The sequence below is a fragment of the Struthio camelus genome, chromosome 14 (genome assembly GCF_040807025.1).
Source record: "Struthio camelus isolate bStrCam1 chromosome 14, bStrCam1.hap1, whole genome shotgun sequence".
Lineage (NCBI taxonomy): Eukaryota > Metazoa > Chordata > Aves > Struthioniformes > Struthionidae > Struthio > Struthio camelus.
The window spans coordinates 8,865,255-8,880,492 of NC_090955.1; the positions used below are offsets into that span (position 1 = coordinate 8,865,255).

Below are 15,238 nucleotides of genomic sequence, written 5' to 3' on the forward strand. Positions count from 1 at the left end.
ACCTAAGAAAATAAATTAAAACTCCTTCATTTCACTTCTCAGGCTCCTGTTCGCAACAAGGCTTTTCTTAGTCAGCTTTTGAAGCAAATAGCAGAATCCCTACCAGTCTGAAGAGTGAGTTTTACCATACTCCCGAGTAACAATCTTTCTTACAGCAAGACTAAGCTAAGCACTTGCCAAACAGTTATTGTAAATGCCAAGCTGGCGAGCAACTATAAAAATGAAAGCAGTACCAAGACCCAAAGGAGTGGGAAGGATGGGTTTCATTATAGACTCCACCTCACAACTACTGTGGAGAAAATACAGGCAAAGAAAAACAAAACAAACTTCCCCCCCCCCCCAAAAAAAAAAACAAAAAACACAAGCCCTTCAAAAAGCAAGCTGTTGACCATTATGTCAGATGCATCCATACCAATAACACTACCAGTGACAAAGTGACCATAAAAAAAAAAGCTTTATTAACCCTTTTGCACCAGCAGTTCTTCAGGTGTCCATTGCCAGCAATGGACTTTAAGCCAAGTGATCCAATTTTCAGCCCCAAGAGGTTAGCACTTTACATTCATTTACAAAGCTGAGTGAGGTACATTTTCAGAAGTAGAAAGATTCAGCTGCAAGTCCCATAAAAAGATGGAGCGTTCCTTGGCCATTTCATTAGACTAAGAACTGGTATGGTCCTTGAGAACAGAATAACGCAGGCATTAAGCTCGAGGAGTCTCAGCTTCCAGGGAGAGCATGGTGACCACTAGAGCAACACCCAGTAGTCCCTTCAACAAGATTCCTCCTTAACCTTTCTACCTCTCAGGAGTGGACTCCATGCTGTGGTCCCAGCCATCAGACCAATCTCCCCTACCAATCTGTTTGGTTTGGAAACCCTTCCTGAGAGGGTTAAGAAAATCCCTGGACTTAAGCTGTAAATTCAGGATGAGAAGAATAGAGACTCTAATGCTCAGTTACTGAAGCTAAAGATAGAAAAATAAAACTGGTTCAACCAGAGGATAAAATACTGCCTACAAATCAGGATCTGAAGTTGAATGTAACCTGTATGCTTTTTTTTTTTTTTTCTCAAGTCTTCAACAAAAAGCTTTTATCTGGACACATACATAGTTCAAAAGGCACAGGAAGTAAAAGCATTTCTGAATGACCTCGGGTGAATTCAACATCAGTATAACTGTAAAATAAATAAATATGTGCAAGATTAGAAAGATCACAATGTTCTTCTGCATGACATATCTTATTTCGTAAAAAATATACACATACGTGCATACACACACACACCTCATTGAGAATAAAAAACAGTACATACACCCTTTTATCAAACTCCTATACATAATTTTATAGGCATCGAGTACATCACCATAAGAAACATTTAAATTACTACCTTAAAATGTAACCAAAGGGTTTTTTTTTTTTCCTCCTATACAACCCTATGCTTACTTAGGTGTCTGCAATCCAGATAAGTACAGTACATACAACCTTCTCCTCCCTCTCCCCCACTGCCCACTAGAAACTGCAGTTTCTCAATGGGGCAAATCTTCCCAGGTAACAATTCTTTGCCCCTCTCGAGGAAGTCTAACAACTGCACATTCTGTAAACCAGCCGGAAGCTCCATGTTCACGTGATATTCTGGGATATCAATAAAGAACAAGTGTTAACAATGTTCAATTGAAAAAATAAAATAAGAAGATAGTGGCCAGTTCACAGGTAACTTGGCAGCAGTTTTATGTATGAGACATAATCAAGGTGCTTAAATTTAAGTGACTGTCAACATTCCTCCCAAAAAGGGAACTAACCTCTCTCAGATGCTGTTGGACTCCTAGGTAACCACTTACAGTGAGTACAGTTCTATTGCAGTTTTCTTTTTCAAGCGTTGCTGGAAGAATTCAGCAGATTATTTGGGAGTAGGAGCAAAGAAAGGGAGAAACTCAACATGAGCTACAAACTGATTCACAGCTAAGTTAATATTTAGAATCTAGTTTTCTAAAACAAAGATTTTGGAGCTTCTCATCTTCATGGCATTGGACGTTAATTTTGTTACATAGGATATCTTCTTCCAGTTTTCTGCCAGCACACAGGGACTGAAACAATTACTTCTTGGGTGGAAAACACTTTAAAAAATTTGCTCTTAATTCCTCAATGCCACTGGCTCCAGCAGGACACCAACAGAAGGAAAGTTTGAACTGTTATAGTCAGGATTATAAATTTTGTATGTGTTAGCTGTAGAATACTTGCTTTCCTGTGAAAACAGTAAATATTACCTCAGTTTGAAGTTTAATACAGTACTTCTCCCTGAAACAACACTGAACAGCAGCCTGCCTCAGCCTCGCTGACCACCAGGCAGACAGAGTATCTTACACAGGCACATCAAGTAGAATTTACATATTTTAAGAAAAATCTTTCAGCTGTAACTGTCCTTAGCAAATTGCAAAGAGTGCAACCATAATCCAGTACTCCTAGTTTTCATATTTTCCTTGGAAAAAGACCCACACAGTTATCTCACTCTGTCGAGACATGATTGGCCAATTTGTTTTCAAGTAACTGTTCTTAATAACGGTCATTCCAGATCCTGTAAGTTTATTGTGCTTCCAGTGAACTGAGAGTTATCAGAACCTGCATCATCTTCAGTGGAATTGTGCGGCTCCTGTTAAAGCAAACAGACAGCATGAAGAGTTCAGTGCTTTCACCTCTAGATGCTCTTAACGCTTATCACTAAGATTACCTTCAAATTTATCCACAATCAGAGAAATGCTCTGAATGATTTAGAGGAAACCCAAAGCTTTCCTACTCTGGAGACCCACTCAAACAGTGCCACTCCAGTTTTTCTTTGAACGCTTCAGGGGAGCATTACTGAAGGAGATAAATTAACATCACTGACTATTTGCTTTTCTTCTGATAACTCTCTGATAACTCTTTTCCATGGCCAACTATCCTAGTACTCTTGTACTTCTAGATTTGTTATGGTAAGGCACTTCTCTCAAATGCAAAAGTGTATTTTCCTATTCAGGAGGATCACTCTTGGTGAGAATCCTGCATTGCAGAGCCTACCAAACACAAAGCCCCAAACGGTCAAGTAGAAAACGTGGTTTGCGTACATGCTAATCTTTCCTTGCTGCTTGGTTCTCAGCTGCTCATACTCATTGACGTGCCATTTGCTGGAACTGCAGATAAAAGGAGACGTTTACACAAGCAGCAAAGGCACTGAGCTGCCTTCATTTACGAAGCTTTCTGTGTTCAAACAGCTAAATCTCCACTGACACTCAGTAGTTACCAAGGCAAAGTAGTGAAACCAAGTATTTTAGAAGTGACCAGGCTTTTTAATTTAACTTCCTTTCCAGTTTACATGCCAGTTTGGAAAAAAAAAAATCTATGCTCAAGAATTTATACCCCACTTCTCACCCTGCCTGCAGCCTGTTATATATCAATTCTGATCCTCCTTCTTGACCTATTTAATGCCTGCAATATGGGATCAGGAAAGCAAGGATAGGGCACTTCAGTAATGAATAACATTTAGTTATTCATTACTCAGTAACAGAGGAAGAAGAACAACCACCTATGATATATCAAAGGTTGGTAGCGTATACAGGATAAATCTAAATCTGCACTGCAATTCTCACAGCTTCTTGTAAGTGAAATTAAATTCCCAACTGAAAACAAGGTATCTCAGTTAGGCAGAGCACTACAGAGTTCTAAGTAAACTGTCTTCACTCTCAAGCTAGACAATAAAAACCAACAGCTCTGAAATGCTGTACCTGAAGTATGTGAACAGGTAAATCCACTGTAAGCTGAGAATGTGACGAGGAAGACTGAGAGCTAAGTTGAAAGGGCAAATCTCCCTCTCCTGAGGGATCATCCTGGGAAGGCAGAAACAGTGCAATTATGAGACTCCCAAGCATCACAACACAGCAAATTTCACTCAACCTCACAGTCTTAAAAAAAAAAAAAAGATCTGATAAAGCTACTGCAGCTTACTAGTAAGGCCTAGTTTCACAATGGTATGCAGAGAGCTAACTATCAGTTGCGTCTGAGCCTAGCTCAGCTCACAACCTACCATCCTACTGTAATCAACTCTGAAAAATGGCAAGACTTGGGAAGGGAGAAATGTTTCATCTTCCATTAAACCTAACACTCTGAAACATGCTAAGAACTACAAGTCTCACCATGCCCTGTGAAGCTGGTACTTAATATAAAATTACAAATGCTAACATTAAAAGTTTTTGAGGTAGAAACTGTGACCATCTGGCTGCTTCAAGGACCAGAGAAAATCAGAGGAAGAACTCCACCCATAGCTTGCTCCACACCATATTTCATTACACCCTGAAGGGAGAGCATCAGGAGGACGGGGCCAGACTCTTCTCAGTGGTGCCCAGCAATAGGACGAGAGGCAACGGGCATAAACTGAAACACAGGAAGTTTCATCTGAACGTGAGGAAAAACTTCTTTACTGTGAAGGTGACTGAGCACTGGAACAGGTTGTCCAGAGAGGCTGTGGAGTCTCCTTCCTTGGAGATATTCAAAAGCCGTCTGGACACAATCCTGAGCAATGTGCTCCAGGTGACCCTGCTTGAGCAGGGGGGGTTGGACTAGATGATCTCCAGAGGTCCCTTCCAACCTCAGCCATTCTGCGATTCTGTGTGAGATGATGATGAATAAAGTGGAATAAACTTACACTCTCTCTGGATATTACACAGATACACACCTGGACAAAAATGTGCTGCCCGATATGTCCCACTATCCAGGCCACATGTAGTACTAGGTCTTTTTAGAAAAAAAATCTTAAGCTTTATTTCAATCGTTTACAAAAACAACAGTTTAGGCCCAAACTTTATTTTCCAGGAATTTTTTGATGCCAGTCTTATTTACTTTTTCAACGGGGGAGAGGTGGAGCAATGCAAGAATTTGCTGGGGAAGACTGGAGGAAAAAGTTATACACTTGCGCATCCCCTAAGTTAATGCATGCTAGTAGTCCTCTTCTCTTGGAAGCACTAAAAGCAGTCCTGGCCCCCAGCAGCTATATAATTGAACTAGCTCTGTTTTCAGGCATTTCTAGACTTCTCTAAAGCCAGTTTTCATATCAGCTTCACAGGAGAGTGTTTCCGGTGGGCAATTGCCCTAACGGACATGGTACGTAGTGGAGATCTCAGGATCTCACAGAAGGGCAGCAGCACCTGAGCTCACAGTAGTTAGATTCTTCTATAAACGCCAGCTTCAGCAAGTAACAGATAAGATGAGCAGGTCTGTCCTCCTCAGTCCTTACCTGAAGAAGCTGAATTTGCACATACTGCGCTCCAGTGGCAGGGTCCCTTATTGTCAGCCCTCCGTTTGGCAGAACAATGTTGTTACCCAGTCGACCGCCAGGAGTGGATGATGAAAAGCTGGTAGGGCTTACTTTACCGCCCTTGCTTTTCCTCTGACCAGAGCCAGATGCCCCTGAAAGAGAGTGATTTTAACATTTAAACCGTCAGAACCAATTTGCCACAGTCTCTTGCTAATATTTTTCAACCTTATGGAGTTGTTTACACTGTATCGCTAATTAACACTACCTAGCAAATGCCTAGAACATTGCAATATAATTAAGCACCATCTGATAACTACTAAAAGCCCAGACAGCAATCAGCTCACGAACTCCAACTGCTGACTGAGCAGTCATCCTTTACAGTAATGCCATTCAAACCATATCACAAATTGCCAGGCTTAGGGCTCGCCCTTCTGGTAGCATCAAAGGACCAGCATGTTTGTGGAGTTACAGAAAAGAATTGGGAAGTGGAATTGCATTTTCTATTTTTGATTTTGCAACTCATTTCCTGAGTAGTCACATGCATCATTTTTCCAAACTGTAAGAGCAGCACAATGAAGCTCACCTATTTCCAGAAATATTTCAAAGACTGTTAGATAGGATGCGCCACAGAAGTACAAAATAACTGTCACTCATGACACTGGTGGTTAAACACACATACACAGAAGCTTTACAAGCAACTCTAGTTCTTTCAGTCATTTGGTTTTACTCCACGTTAGCATTTATCTCACTGAACACACACAGGACACTCAAGTGAGTGACAACCCTAAACCAATCCCAAATCAAAGCTGCCCCATGACCAGCAGCTGCAGTACCCAGGCAAATATAAACCAGCAATTCAAACCAAACTCTCCTTGAGTTGGCACGATATCCTCAAAACAGAAAAGTTTCAAATTGAATAATATGAGCTGGATGAACAACTATCTTTCAATTAAGTTTTGCTCTGAAAAATTGTTCAGAAAACACTGACCAACAGCTGTATTTCTAGGAACTGGTAGTTAAACCCCAACACATGGTCTGACAAAGACTTTGGCATGTAGTCCGCAAACATTAATATCCTGAACTTTATAGTCTGTGAGCGCTGAGACCTTTCATAACTGCTTTTGACTTTGAAAGTTTTTGGAACATTACACTGGGTGAAATAATTATGGCCTCTTTTAATGCTACTCCAGCAAGCTATTTCTCAGTTTGTTTCTCCTAAAAATCTCAAATTATTTTCTGCTTTGCTTATTCTTACTTCTGCTTTCCAGAAAGCAGTTTAAGAGAAAGAGCACACATCTAAAACCACGGCCTAAACCTCACCTTGTGTGAGAACTCTCTCTAAGGTTCAAATCTAATAAAAAGGTTTAAGTAGTTCTAGGTAACTGAAGAAAAAAACCATCCTCCACACTGCGTACACAGTGCTACTGAGTGAAAAACAAGCAAAACAAAACTGATGTTTTCGTTGTCTGTGCTCTGTGTAACAGAGACCCCAGTCAGTAAGACCAGAAGCACAGACAATAGAAAGCAAAGCGACATCAAGTCAAATTTTAGTAAGAAAATAAAAAGCAGGTGAAGAGATAAAGGGATAGTGTCTTTTTAACAATCGGGAAACCTAGCGCAAACTTCTTTGTAAGCTTACTGTGGATCTGAGATCTCAGAGGTGATCATCCTCAGTAACACATACGCCACGTGCACAATTCTTCTAACGGACAATGAACCCAACAGGGTATTCAGAAAACATACTCGCGTAATTGCTCCCATTTCACTGCCATGAACATTAAATTTGGTAAATAAAATTATTTAACAAAAGGAATGTTTCTCACCTGTGCTGCTCCCATTCCCTTTCTGTTTTCTTTTCTTGGCTAGCTGAATGGCTCTGTAATCTGTTCTCGCAGACCCACCGCTTTCCTAGTAAAAACAAAAACCCAGAAGACAGGAAGTTTTTGAATGCAAGAACAAACTTGTCTTAACCACAACTGGGAGTTGGTTTTGTTATCTTTCATATTAAAAACACTGAATTTTATTTTCTGACTTTTTTTTTTCTGATTAGAGTTTCATCAAATTCCCTGCATGTACTTACAAATTAGCTCTGTATTTATAAGCATTCAGATTTTAATAGGGTAAACACTGTGATAGAGGGAACGTTTTATACTGTAAACAAAAGTTACACATCAGTAGCATCGTAAAGCAGAAAGGGAAGAGTACTTGAAATAGCTCCACAAGGATGAGGACTGAGATGAAAATGTTTCAATTACTCTCGTTAATGCATATGAGACATAACATATGTTCTTGTACCTGGGTTTTCTTGTAAATCCCATTTCATTCTCAGAGGGATATATTTGAGACCTTTATTTTTTAAAATCTCTTACTCTGAACAGTTTTCCCTTCACTCTCCCCACCAGAATGCAGATTTTCTTAAGTGAACTTATCTCCATGCTGAATCTACTCCTGATAACAAACTCTTCAGCATAACGTTCTACATCCTTCATCAAAAAAGCCAGAACGCATCATCAGCGAAATCAGACAAAGGTCTGCCTATGAGGTATAAGTAGCAATGGATATTATCCAAATTGGGGTGTCTCAGTCACCTGGGGGCAATGAATATAGTTACTGCATACCAAAAACGAGCTGCCAGTCACTGTGCTAAGATCCATTTCTTTCTGAGCACTGTAGCTTCCTGGAGGGTTGGAGAAAACAAACTGAGTCACTACTTTGCTGCCCTCTTGTTGACCAACAACATCCGAGCTGGGAAGCAAATTTCGTTCAACTTTAGTTGGCGTTAGTAACTCAGGCACATTGGTACCACCGAGGCTACTAGAAGGAGTCAAAGTGGCTGTGTCAATCGTTAAATTATTGCTGGAGGTCAAACCGTGCACATCTTGACTGGAATTCCTCACTGATAGAGATGCTAACGACCCCAAGGCTTCTGCATTGACAGTCTGTACATCATCCAAATTTAAAGTGCTTTGCTGTAGAACTGTTGCACTGGTTCCCAGCAAGAGAGAACTGTCCAGGCTCTGCGGCATATCACTGCTAGCCACCAATATCAAGGGATCAACTGCCTGACTTAAAGAATTGTTACTGACAGGCAGGTTTCCTCCGAGCGTTGAGCCCACTGAAGCAACGTCTATCGTGACAATCCCAGAGTTCACTAGTGCCATGTCTGTTGTAATTCCAGAATTGTTACTAGACACATTGGAGAAGAGGGATACGAGGTCTATGTTGCTGAGATCGCTTTGTCCCGGACTAGTGAGTTCACTGCTGGGTGTGAGGGAGCTGGTTGCTTCGAGCTGAGTTAGGAGATCTGGAACAGAATATATTTTGAACATCTTTAATCGCTAGGACAAACAAGAAAGAAAATGATACCGCTTATCAGGAGCAGGAGCTCAGCTGTGGCACTATAGAAATGAAACAATATGAACGTTCAGAGAGAAAGCTTAAAACTCTAGGGTTTTGGCCTACTAAAACACTTCCCAACTTCTCTCAAAGCAGACTCAGGAAAACAAGCTTACTGAAATAAGTAGACCCCTTCACTGAGAAATTTCGGTCACAAAAGCACTCGCCAAAAGGTAACACCCAAGCAGTCCAGACTAAGCTAGGTTTTAGAGGAGCAGAAAGAGGAGTGCTTTTAGTCCTTGCTTATATTTTACAGGGGGCAAGGAGAATAACAAGCTCTACTTCATTCAAAAAATCTGTAATTTCTGAATCAACACAGGTCAAGCTCAAGTCTTACTTTCTCACACCCAATTTCAGTTCCCACTGGAAATTTTAGTGGGAGAAAAATAACTCCAGTCTTGAAGATTTTGTCATTCACATCAGCGGTGTCAGGATTTCACCATCAGTAAATACATATTTTGCTTAAGGTGACACTTAGTTTTTCCACTGCACCTTCCCACAGGTTTAGAAAATACATTACCTGGGCTGAAGTTGTGCTGTTTTACCATATGTGTCTTCATGCTGTGTTTGGAAGTGAACAATTTATTACAGCTGGATACAGGGCAGCGAGTCTTTAACGAGTCCACATCCTGAAGATGCTTTTTGGAGTGAATATATAGACTACTTCGTGCTGAGAATTTTGCGCAACAGCCTGCAAGAAGATAAATGTGACTTTAAAGATTAATGTCAAATTAAAACTAGGGTGAAATGAATATTAGTGTCCTAATAAAACAAATCAAAGTAGCTCTGAAAAACTCTATTTGCTATTTTGCAGCGTCTGGGCATGCATTCTATAGTAAATCAGAGGAATTAGAGGAAAGCCAAATATACATTTCCTCGTTTCATATCAAGGACAACTCAGTGGATAAGGTAGTACAACAACCTGTTTCTGACGCCAAAAAGCTTGAGCAAGTAACTCAGTGGAATGGACGACCTTTCTCCATTACGGCATCTCAAATGAAAACATTTTATGATGACTGCTTGCAAAACCTTTAAAAAAAGGAGATGCAACCACCAAGTGCAGCTGTTTTACTTTAGGAAATAGAATATTCCACATCTGTAGCATCCTGTTAGGGCTCAACCGTCCCCCTCAAAGTCACGATAACACAATTTTAAGCTATGTGCCGATATCCCATCGGCCACTTCTTACTTCCCAAGACACACCAGAGCTCGGGCTCCAAGCTTTTACATCTACAGAAACGGAGGAGGTGGGCGATCAGCACTCAGGGCAAGGTGTGCTGCTTCAGCAGCCTCCTCATCGCTTTCAGAGAGGCTAGCTGGCAGCTCTCTGCAGGTCTGACCCAGCCACAGGCCCCCAAATACGCTACAATATACTATGTTGCCCATCAGAGGGGAGCAAGTGAATGAAAAGGCAAAGCCTCTACTTTAAACACAACCTAGCACCCCAACCCCCTTTTTTTTGTTAAATCATTTCCAACATTTGCAGACTTCACTTTGCTTGTTTTAAATCCACTCTTTTCCCCACTTTCAGAAACAGCTTCTAATCAGATGAGACCCAGAATCTTTAGGTTCCACTCCTCCACTGGAGTCCTACTGAAGCGATGGAGGCAGCTCTAAGAAACCCACACAGCATCAGCTGTGCTCCTGAATGACCAAAGCCCACGACAGATACCACTGACATGGCCACCCGTCGTCACAACAGCAAAATGTGGCCTTGAAAGTGCTGGATGGGACCAACTTTCACTACTTTTGATGAATGAAGTGAAAAAGCTGAGCTGCAGAAACTGAGTATCAGAACTCGGATTTTCCAGAATAAAGCAGCTTTGCTCATCATAAAGAAAAAAAAAAAATCAAGCCACAGCATGAACCACTGTTTTCTTTGCATCTCACAAATCGGAGCGATCCCTCATTCAGTTACATGTCTTTCATTAAGTTTTAAGTCTTCAAATTCCATTAGAAGAGTTGCTCTAAATTGCTCCAATCCTGTAACAAGCTTGCATCTGGGGAAAAAGCATGCAAAATTTCTAGGCAACAGGCACACCAATTGCACAAAAGAATTAACAAATACCTTCTACTGGACACTCAAACGGTTTTGTACCAAGGTGAGTTATACTATGGCCTTTCAAGTGTTCTGCTCTTGTGAAGGACTTCCCACAGCCTTCTACTGGACACATAAACCTTCTGTCATCTTCGTGTTTCCTAAAAAGGAGGGAAACGACCATTGGCAAGATTAAATCCACTGCTTAACCACTAGCGGGGAAAAAAACACACGCACACAAACACAGACACACAAACTAACAGCAAGGAATGATTTAGAACATTGTAATGAAAAAAGGCTACCTTTTATGTCTCAGTAGCTTGGACATACTGGTGAAAGACCAGCCACAACCTTCAAAGTCACAGATAAAAGGCCTTTCACCTTAAGCAAAGAAAAGTTACATTAATAATCTAACATCAAAATATACACTGCTGTTTAGAAGACCTCAAGAACTGCTTAAATTGAAAGATTTTAAGAGGACAAGACGACTCAACCACCTTCTCATGCAAGTCACTGCAGGGTACTGTGATGCCCCCTTCCGCATCATCCAATTCTTTAACTTAAGACCATTACATCTTTTCCTGCGTATCATGAAGCACAGGACATTACCAACCAATCTCACATTTATCTGAAAACTGCGGCCTTGCTCAGTTTTCTGCTCTTTGCATTCAGCAATCACAATCTAGCCTACCTTTCCTTGTTTGTTTTCTATAACCTGATCTTTCCCAGTTCTCCCGAGGACCCTTTCCAAATAACCCACAACTATCTTGAACGTGCTTCAGTAACCTACGCTGGCATTACTTAAAACAGACACAGGACCAGAACGTTTTTGCCTGTTTTCATGACCTGTGACAATATGCTGCTTACGATACAGGAAGTTCCCCTGTGAAACTAGTTTTCATCACTTCTTTGAACTTTCACTTAACAAAACAGAGACACTTCCGAAAGACAGTGAAACAGCACTGTCAGGCCATGAAACTAGAGGAAAACTGAGGACAAGCCAGAGTACACATGACTGTCTTTAAAATATCAAAAGGACGGATTTCAGTTTGACAGTGGTCCTTACAGATCAAGGGTGCTTCCTCGAGTTGAAATTTACTTTCTCACAGTCCCAAAGCTTGATACGTTTATTTCACATGTTGTTAATTTTCTAGCTTTTTTTTTTTTCTTCTAAAACCAAGATTAGGATTTACACCATGTTTTGAATATCTACAAAAACTTGGGAATAGCGCTGGACTAGTGGGCTAACTTTTCTGAACAGAGCTCACGTGCCAAAAAACATAGCTCTGCACTGCGATAGCTCCTTGCAGATCCTGCGGGTTCCCACTCCCCAAATCCCAAGACGAAGCCGACTCAAATATAACTCACACCACCCGTCTTCCCGTCACAACTTCCAGTCTAAGTCACCTGTTCCCCCATCACCTTCTCCCGGGCGCCCCCGCCCCAGGCACAAGCTGCCCTCGCGAACGCGTATACCTGTGTGGCTCCGCATGTGGATTTTCAGGCGGCAGGCTTTGTCGTACTGCTTGTTACACCCGGGGAACGAACAGGAGAATTGCTCTTGCTCTCTGAAGTGGGCTCGGTTATGCGAGAATAACGCGCTCACGGTGATAAACGTCCTTTCGCACCCTGGGGAGAGAGGGGAGATAGCAGGTCAGCGGGATACAACAACAACAACAACAGAGTCCTTTTCCCTCTTCCTCCTCCCAGCTTTCAGCAACGGGTTTTTACGGCCCTGCCTGACACTTAGGTGTGAAAAAATAAAATAAATAAAATAAAAAATAAATTAAGGAAAGAAAGAAAATAAGTAAAATAAAATTTAAAAATAATAAAAAATAAATAAAATGAAACAGAAAAAATAAGAATAAAAAATTAACAAAATTAAAATAAAGAAAAAAATAAGTAAAATAAAATCTAGAAATAACGAAATAAAACGAAATAGAAAAAATAAATAAGATAAATAAAATATAAAGACAGCAAAGCAAAGCAAGCGGCGGGGCGCTTACCGGGGAAGTCGCAGCGGTAGGGCCGCTCGGGCTCGAGGTGGCTGCGGCGGCGGTGGGCGGCGAGGCGGGCGGCGCTGGCGAAGCGCTGCCCGCACGCCTCGCACTTGTGCGCCGCCTCCTGCTCGTGGGCGCGGCTGTGCGCCCGCAGGTTGTAGACGGTGGTGAAGCGCTTGGCGCAGCCCGGCGCCGCGCAGGCGAAAGGCCGCAGCTTGTCGTGCGAGTGCAGGTGCCGCCGCAGCTTGTAGGCCGTGGCGAAGGACCAGGCGCAGCCCGGAACCGGGCAGCCGAAGGGCCGCGCCGCCGCCGCCGCCCCCCCTCCTCCTGCGCGGCTCTCCTCGCCGCCGCCGTGCGCTGCCAGGCGGTGGAGCCGCAGCTGCTGCTTGCGGGGGAAGGACTCGCCGCAGCGCGGCTCGGGGCACGCGAAAGCCGGCGGCGAGTGCGGCCGCGGCCCGCCCGGCGGCTCGGCAGCGGGCGGCGCCGGCGGTGGTGGAGGCGGCGGCGGCGGCGGGGCGGGCGGCGGAGCGGCGCCCGCGGCCTGCTCGGCGCCGGGCCCCAGCGTCAGGACGCCGTTCTCGATGCGCACCACCAGGCTCTGGTTGTTGATGGTGATGGTGCCCGAGAAGGAGCCGTCCTCCGCCCCGCCGCCATCGCCGCAGGCGGCGGGGGGCAGCGGCGGCGGGGGAGGAGGAGGAGGAGGAGGCGGCGGCGGCGGCAGCGGCGCCGCCGAGCCGGGAGCCTCCGGCGGCGGCGGCGGCGGCGGCTCAGCGGGCGGCGGGCCGGGCTGGGCGCGCCCCGCTTCACCGCCGCCCGCGCCGGCCTCGGCCGCGCCGCGCACCACGTTGAAGACGAGCAGGAGCCCGTCGTTGTCGGGCGCGGGCCCGGCCGGCGGCGCGCAGGGGCTGGGCGCCGGGCTGGCGCCGGGCTCCGGCTTCTCCTCCACCAGCAGCACCGGGAAGCTCACGTAGAGGCCCGGCGAGGCGGTGCTGGCGGCGGGGGAGGAGGAGGCGGCGGCGGCGGCCGGCTCCCAGTCGGGCGGCTGCGGCGGGCGGCGCGGGGCGGCGGGCGGCGCGGCAGGGCCGCCATGTTGGGTGCCGGGCCGGGCCCGGGCCGCCTCCGCGGCGGGCAGCCCCTGCGTTTCCATCTTGGGGGTCCCTGTAGCAGCGGCTGAAACCGGAGCCGCGGGGCGGGGCCGGCCGGGCGCCGCGCGGCGAGCGGGGAAACCCGGAGCGGAGTGCGGCGAGCGGAGCGGAGCGGGAGCGGGCCGGCAGGCGGAGGGGAAACGCGGAGCGCGGAGGCGCGGACGGGGCGCGGGCAGCGCTTGCCCCGGGGCCGCTGGCCCTGGGCGACCTCCGCGCTGCCAGCGGAAGCGGGCAGGCTGCCCTGGCCCTCATCCTGCACAAACAAGCTGCTTTACGGCGGTATGCGTCTCCTACTGCCTATCTACTGGTCCCAAGTAGCTAGTACAAAGTAGCACCGTTAGTATTTGTTTGGTATTGAGGGAGTATTCCAACATCTTCGTATTCCTGTTAATGCGAAGGAATAAGCTATGCGAGAGCAGAGCACTTCTATGAGCTTGCAACCACACCGGGAGAGTTCTGACTTTTAACAATCTTAGTAAAATATCCCGTAAAATATTGCCTTCGGGGGCAATGTTAAAACAATACGTTTACCATTAATAGTACACGTACGTTGAGCGATGCAACTTCCCAACTGCTATTCAAAGCGCGGCTGTGCCGCTCCGTCACCCGGGGTCGTCAGCCCCCTTCGCTGTGCACTTTTGCAGCGCGCAGGCGAAAGGCCTTCATGAAAGGGCGCCGAGACCTGCCGCGCGGGCGGGAACGCGCTGCGAAGGCAGCAGGGGAAAGGGCAGAAGCACAACAAGGGGTGGAGGCTAGGCAGGAGCCTCTAAAACAACGCATTGGTGCTGAAGTTAGCTGAACGCAAGTAAGAACTATCAGTTCCGCTAGCGCCTAAAAAATTATTTTTCATTCTTGTGCAAGGCTTTCCGGGAGACGATATTCAGCTGCCTTCTGGCTCTCCTCTTCCAGCTATTTAAAGAAAAGGGTAAAACGTGCCTTCTTTGTGGTGGACATGACACGAGCCCCCTTGGTGGCTCCAGGAGGGGCAAGAAGCCCCCGGCAGAGGGTGCTGTGCTCCTGCCGCTGGGCAGAGGATTTCTTCTTTCGCCGGAGTGATTTTGCATCAGGTCTCAAAGAGCGCAGGGCACCCTCTGCTCCGATGTACAGCAGGTATCCCCTGCTGCATGTTCCTGTTCCCCTGTACTCTCCCAAAGGTACTGTAAACCTCACTCAGTTCACATCAGTTAAATCCTTTGAGATACACAGTTAAAGGACCACAACGTAGATTTAAATGTATACACGTAACTAAACATATTTCATAATTCAAATAAGCAGCAGTGAGTATTCATGAATACAATAAACTGCTTGTCAGTTCACTGCCTTTTTATAACTCTTCTTGCTTTACTCATGTTAAGTAAATAGTCACTGACTTTGTAATACAATCTTC

At 45.1% G+C, this 15,238-nt stretch overlaps 1 protein-coding gene across 1 annotated transcript; it reads right to left on the minus strand.

Annotated features, from left to right (window-relative positions):
* Window positions 1-435: 435 nt before the first annotated feature.
* Window positions 436-13,868, minus strand: ZXDC (ZXD family zinc finger C). The gene is made up of 10 exons (XM_068907348.1): window positions 12,713-13,868; window positions 12,183-12,335; window positions 11,009-11,087; window positions 10,737-10,867; window positions 9,189-9,359; window positions 7,891-8,576; window positions 7,096-7,180; window positions 5,252-5,424; window positions 3,747-3,848; window positions 436-2,638 (listed from the first exon to the last, which is right to left on the minus strand). Exons 1-10 carry the CDS (start codon window positions 13,851-13,853, stop codon window positions 2,552-2,554), a joined length of 2,808 nt encoding a protein of 935 aa, XP_068763449.1. The 5' UTR covers window positions 13,854-13,868; the 3' UTR covers window positions 436-2,551.
* Between the last annotated feature and the right edge of the window lie 1,370 nt (window positions 13,869-15,238).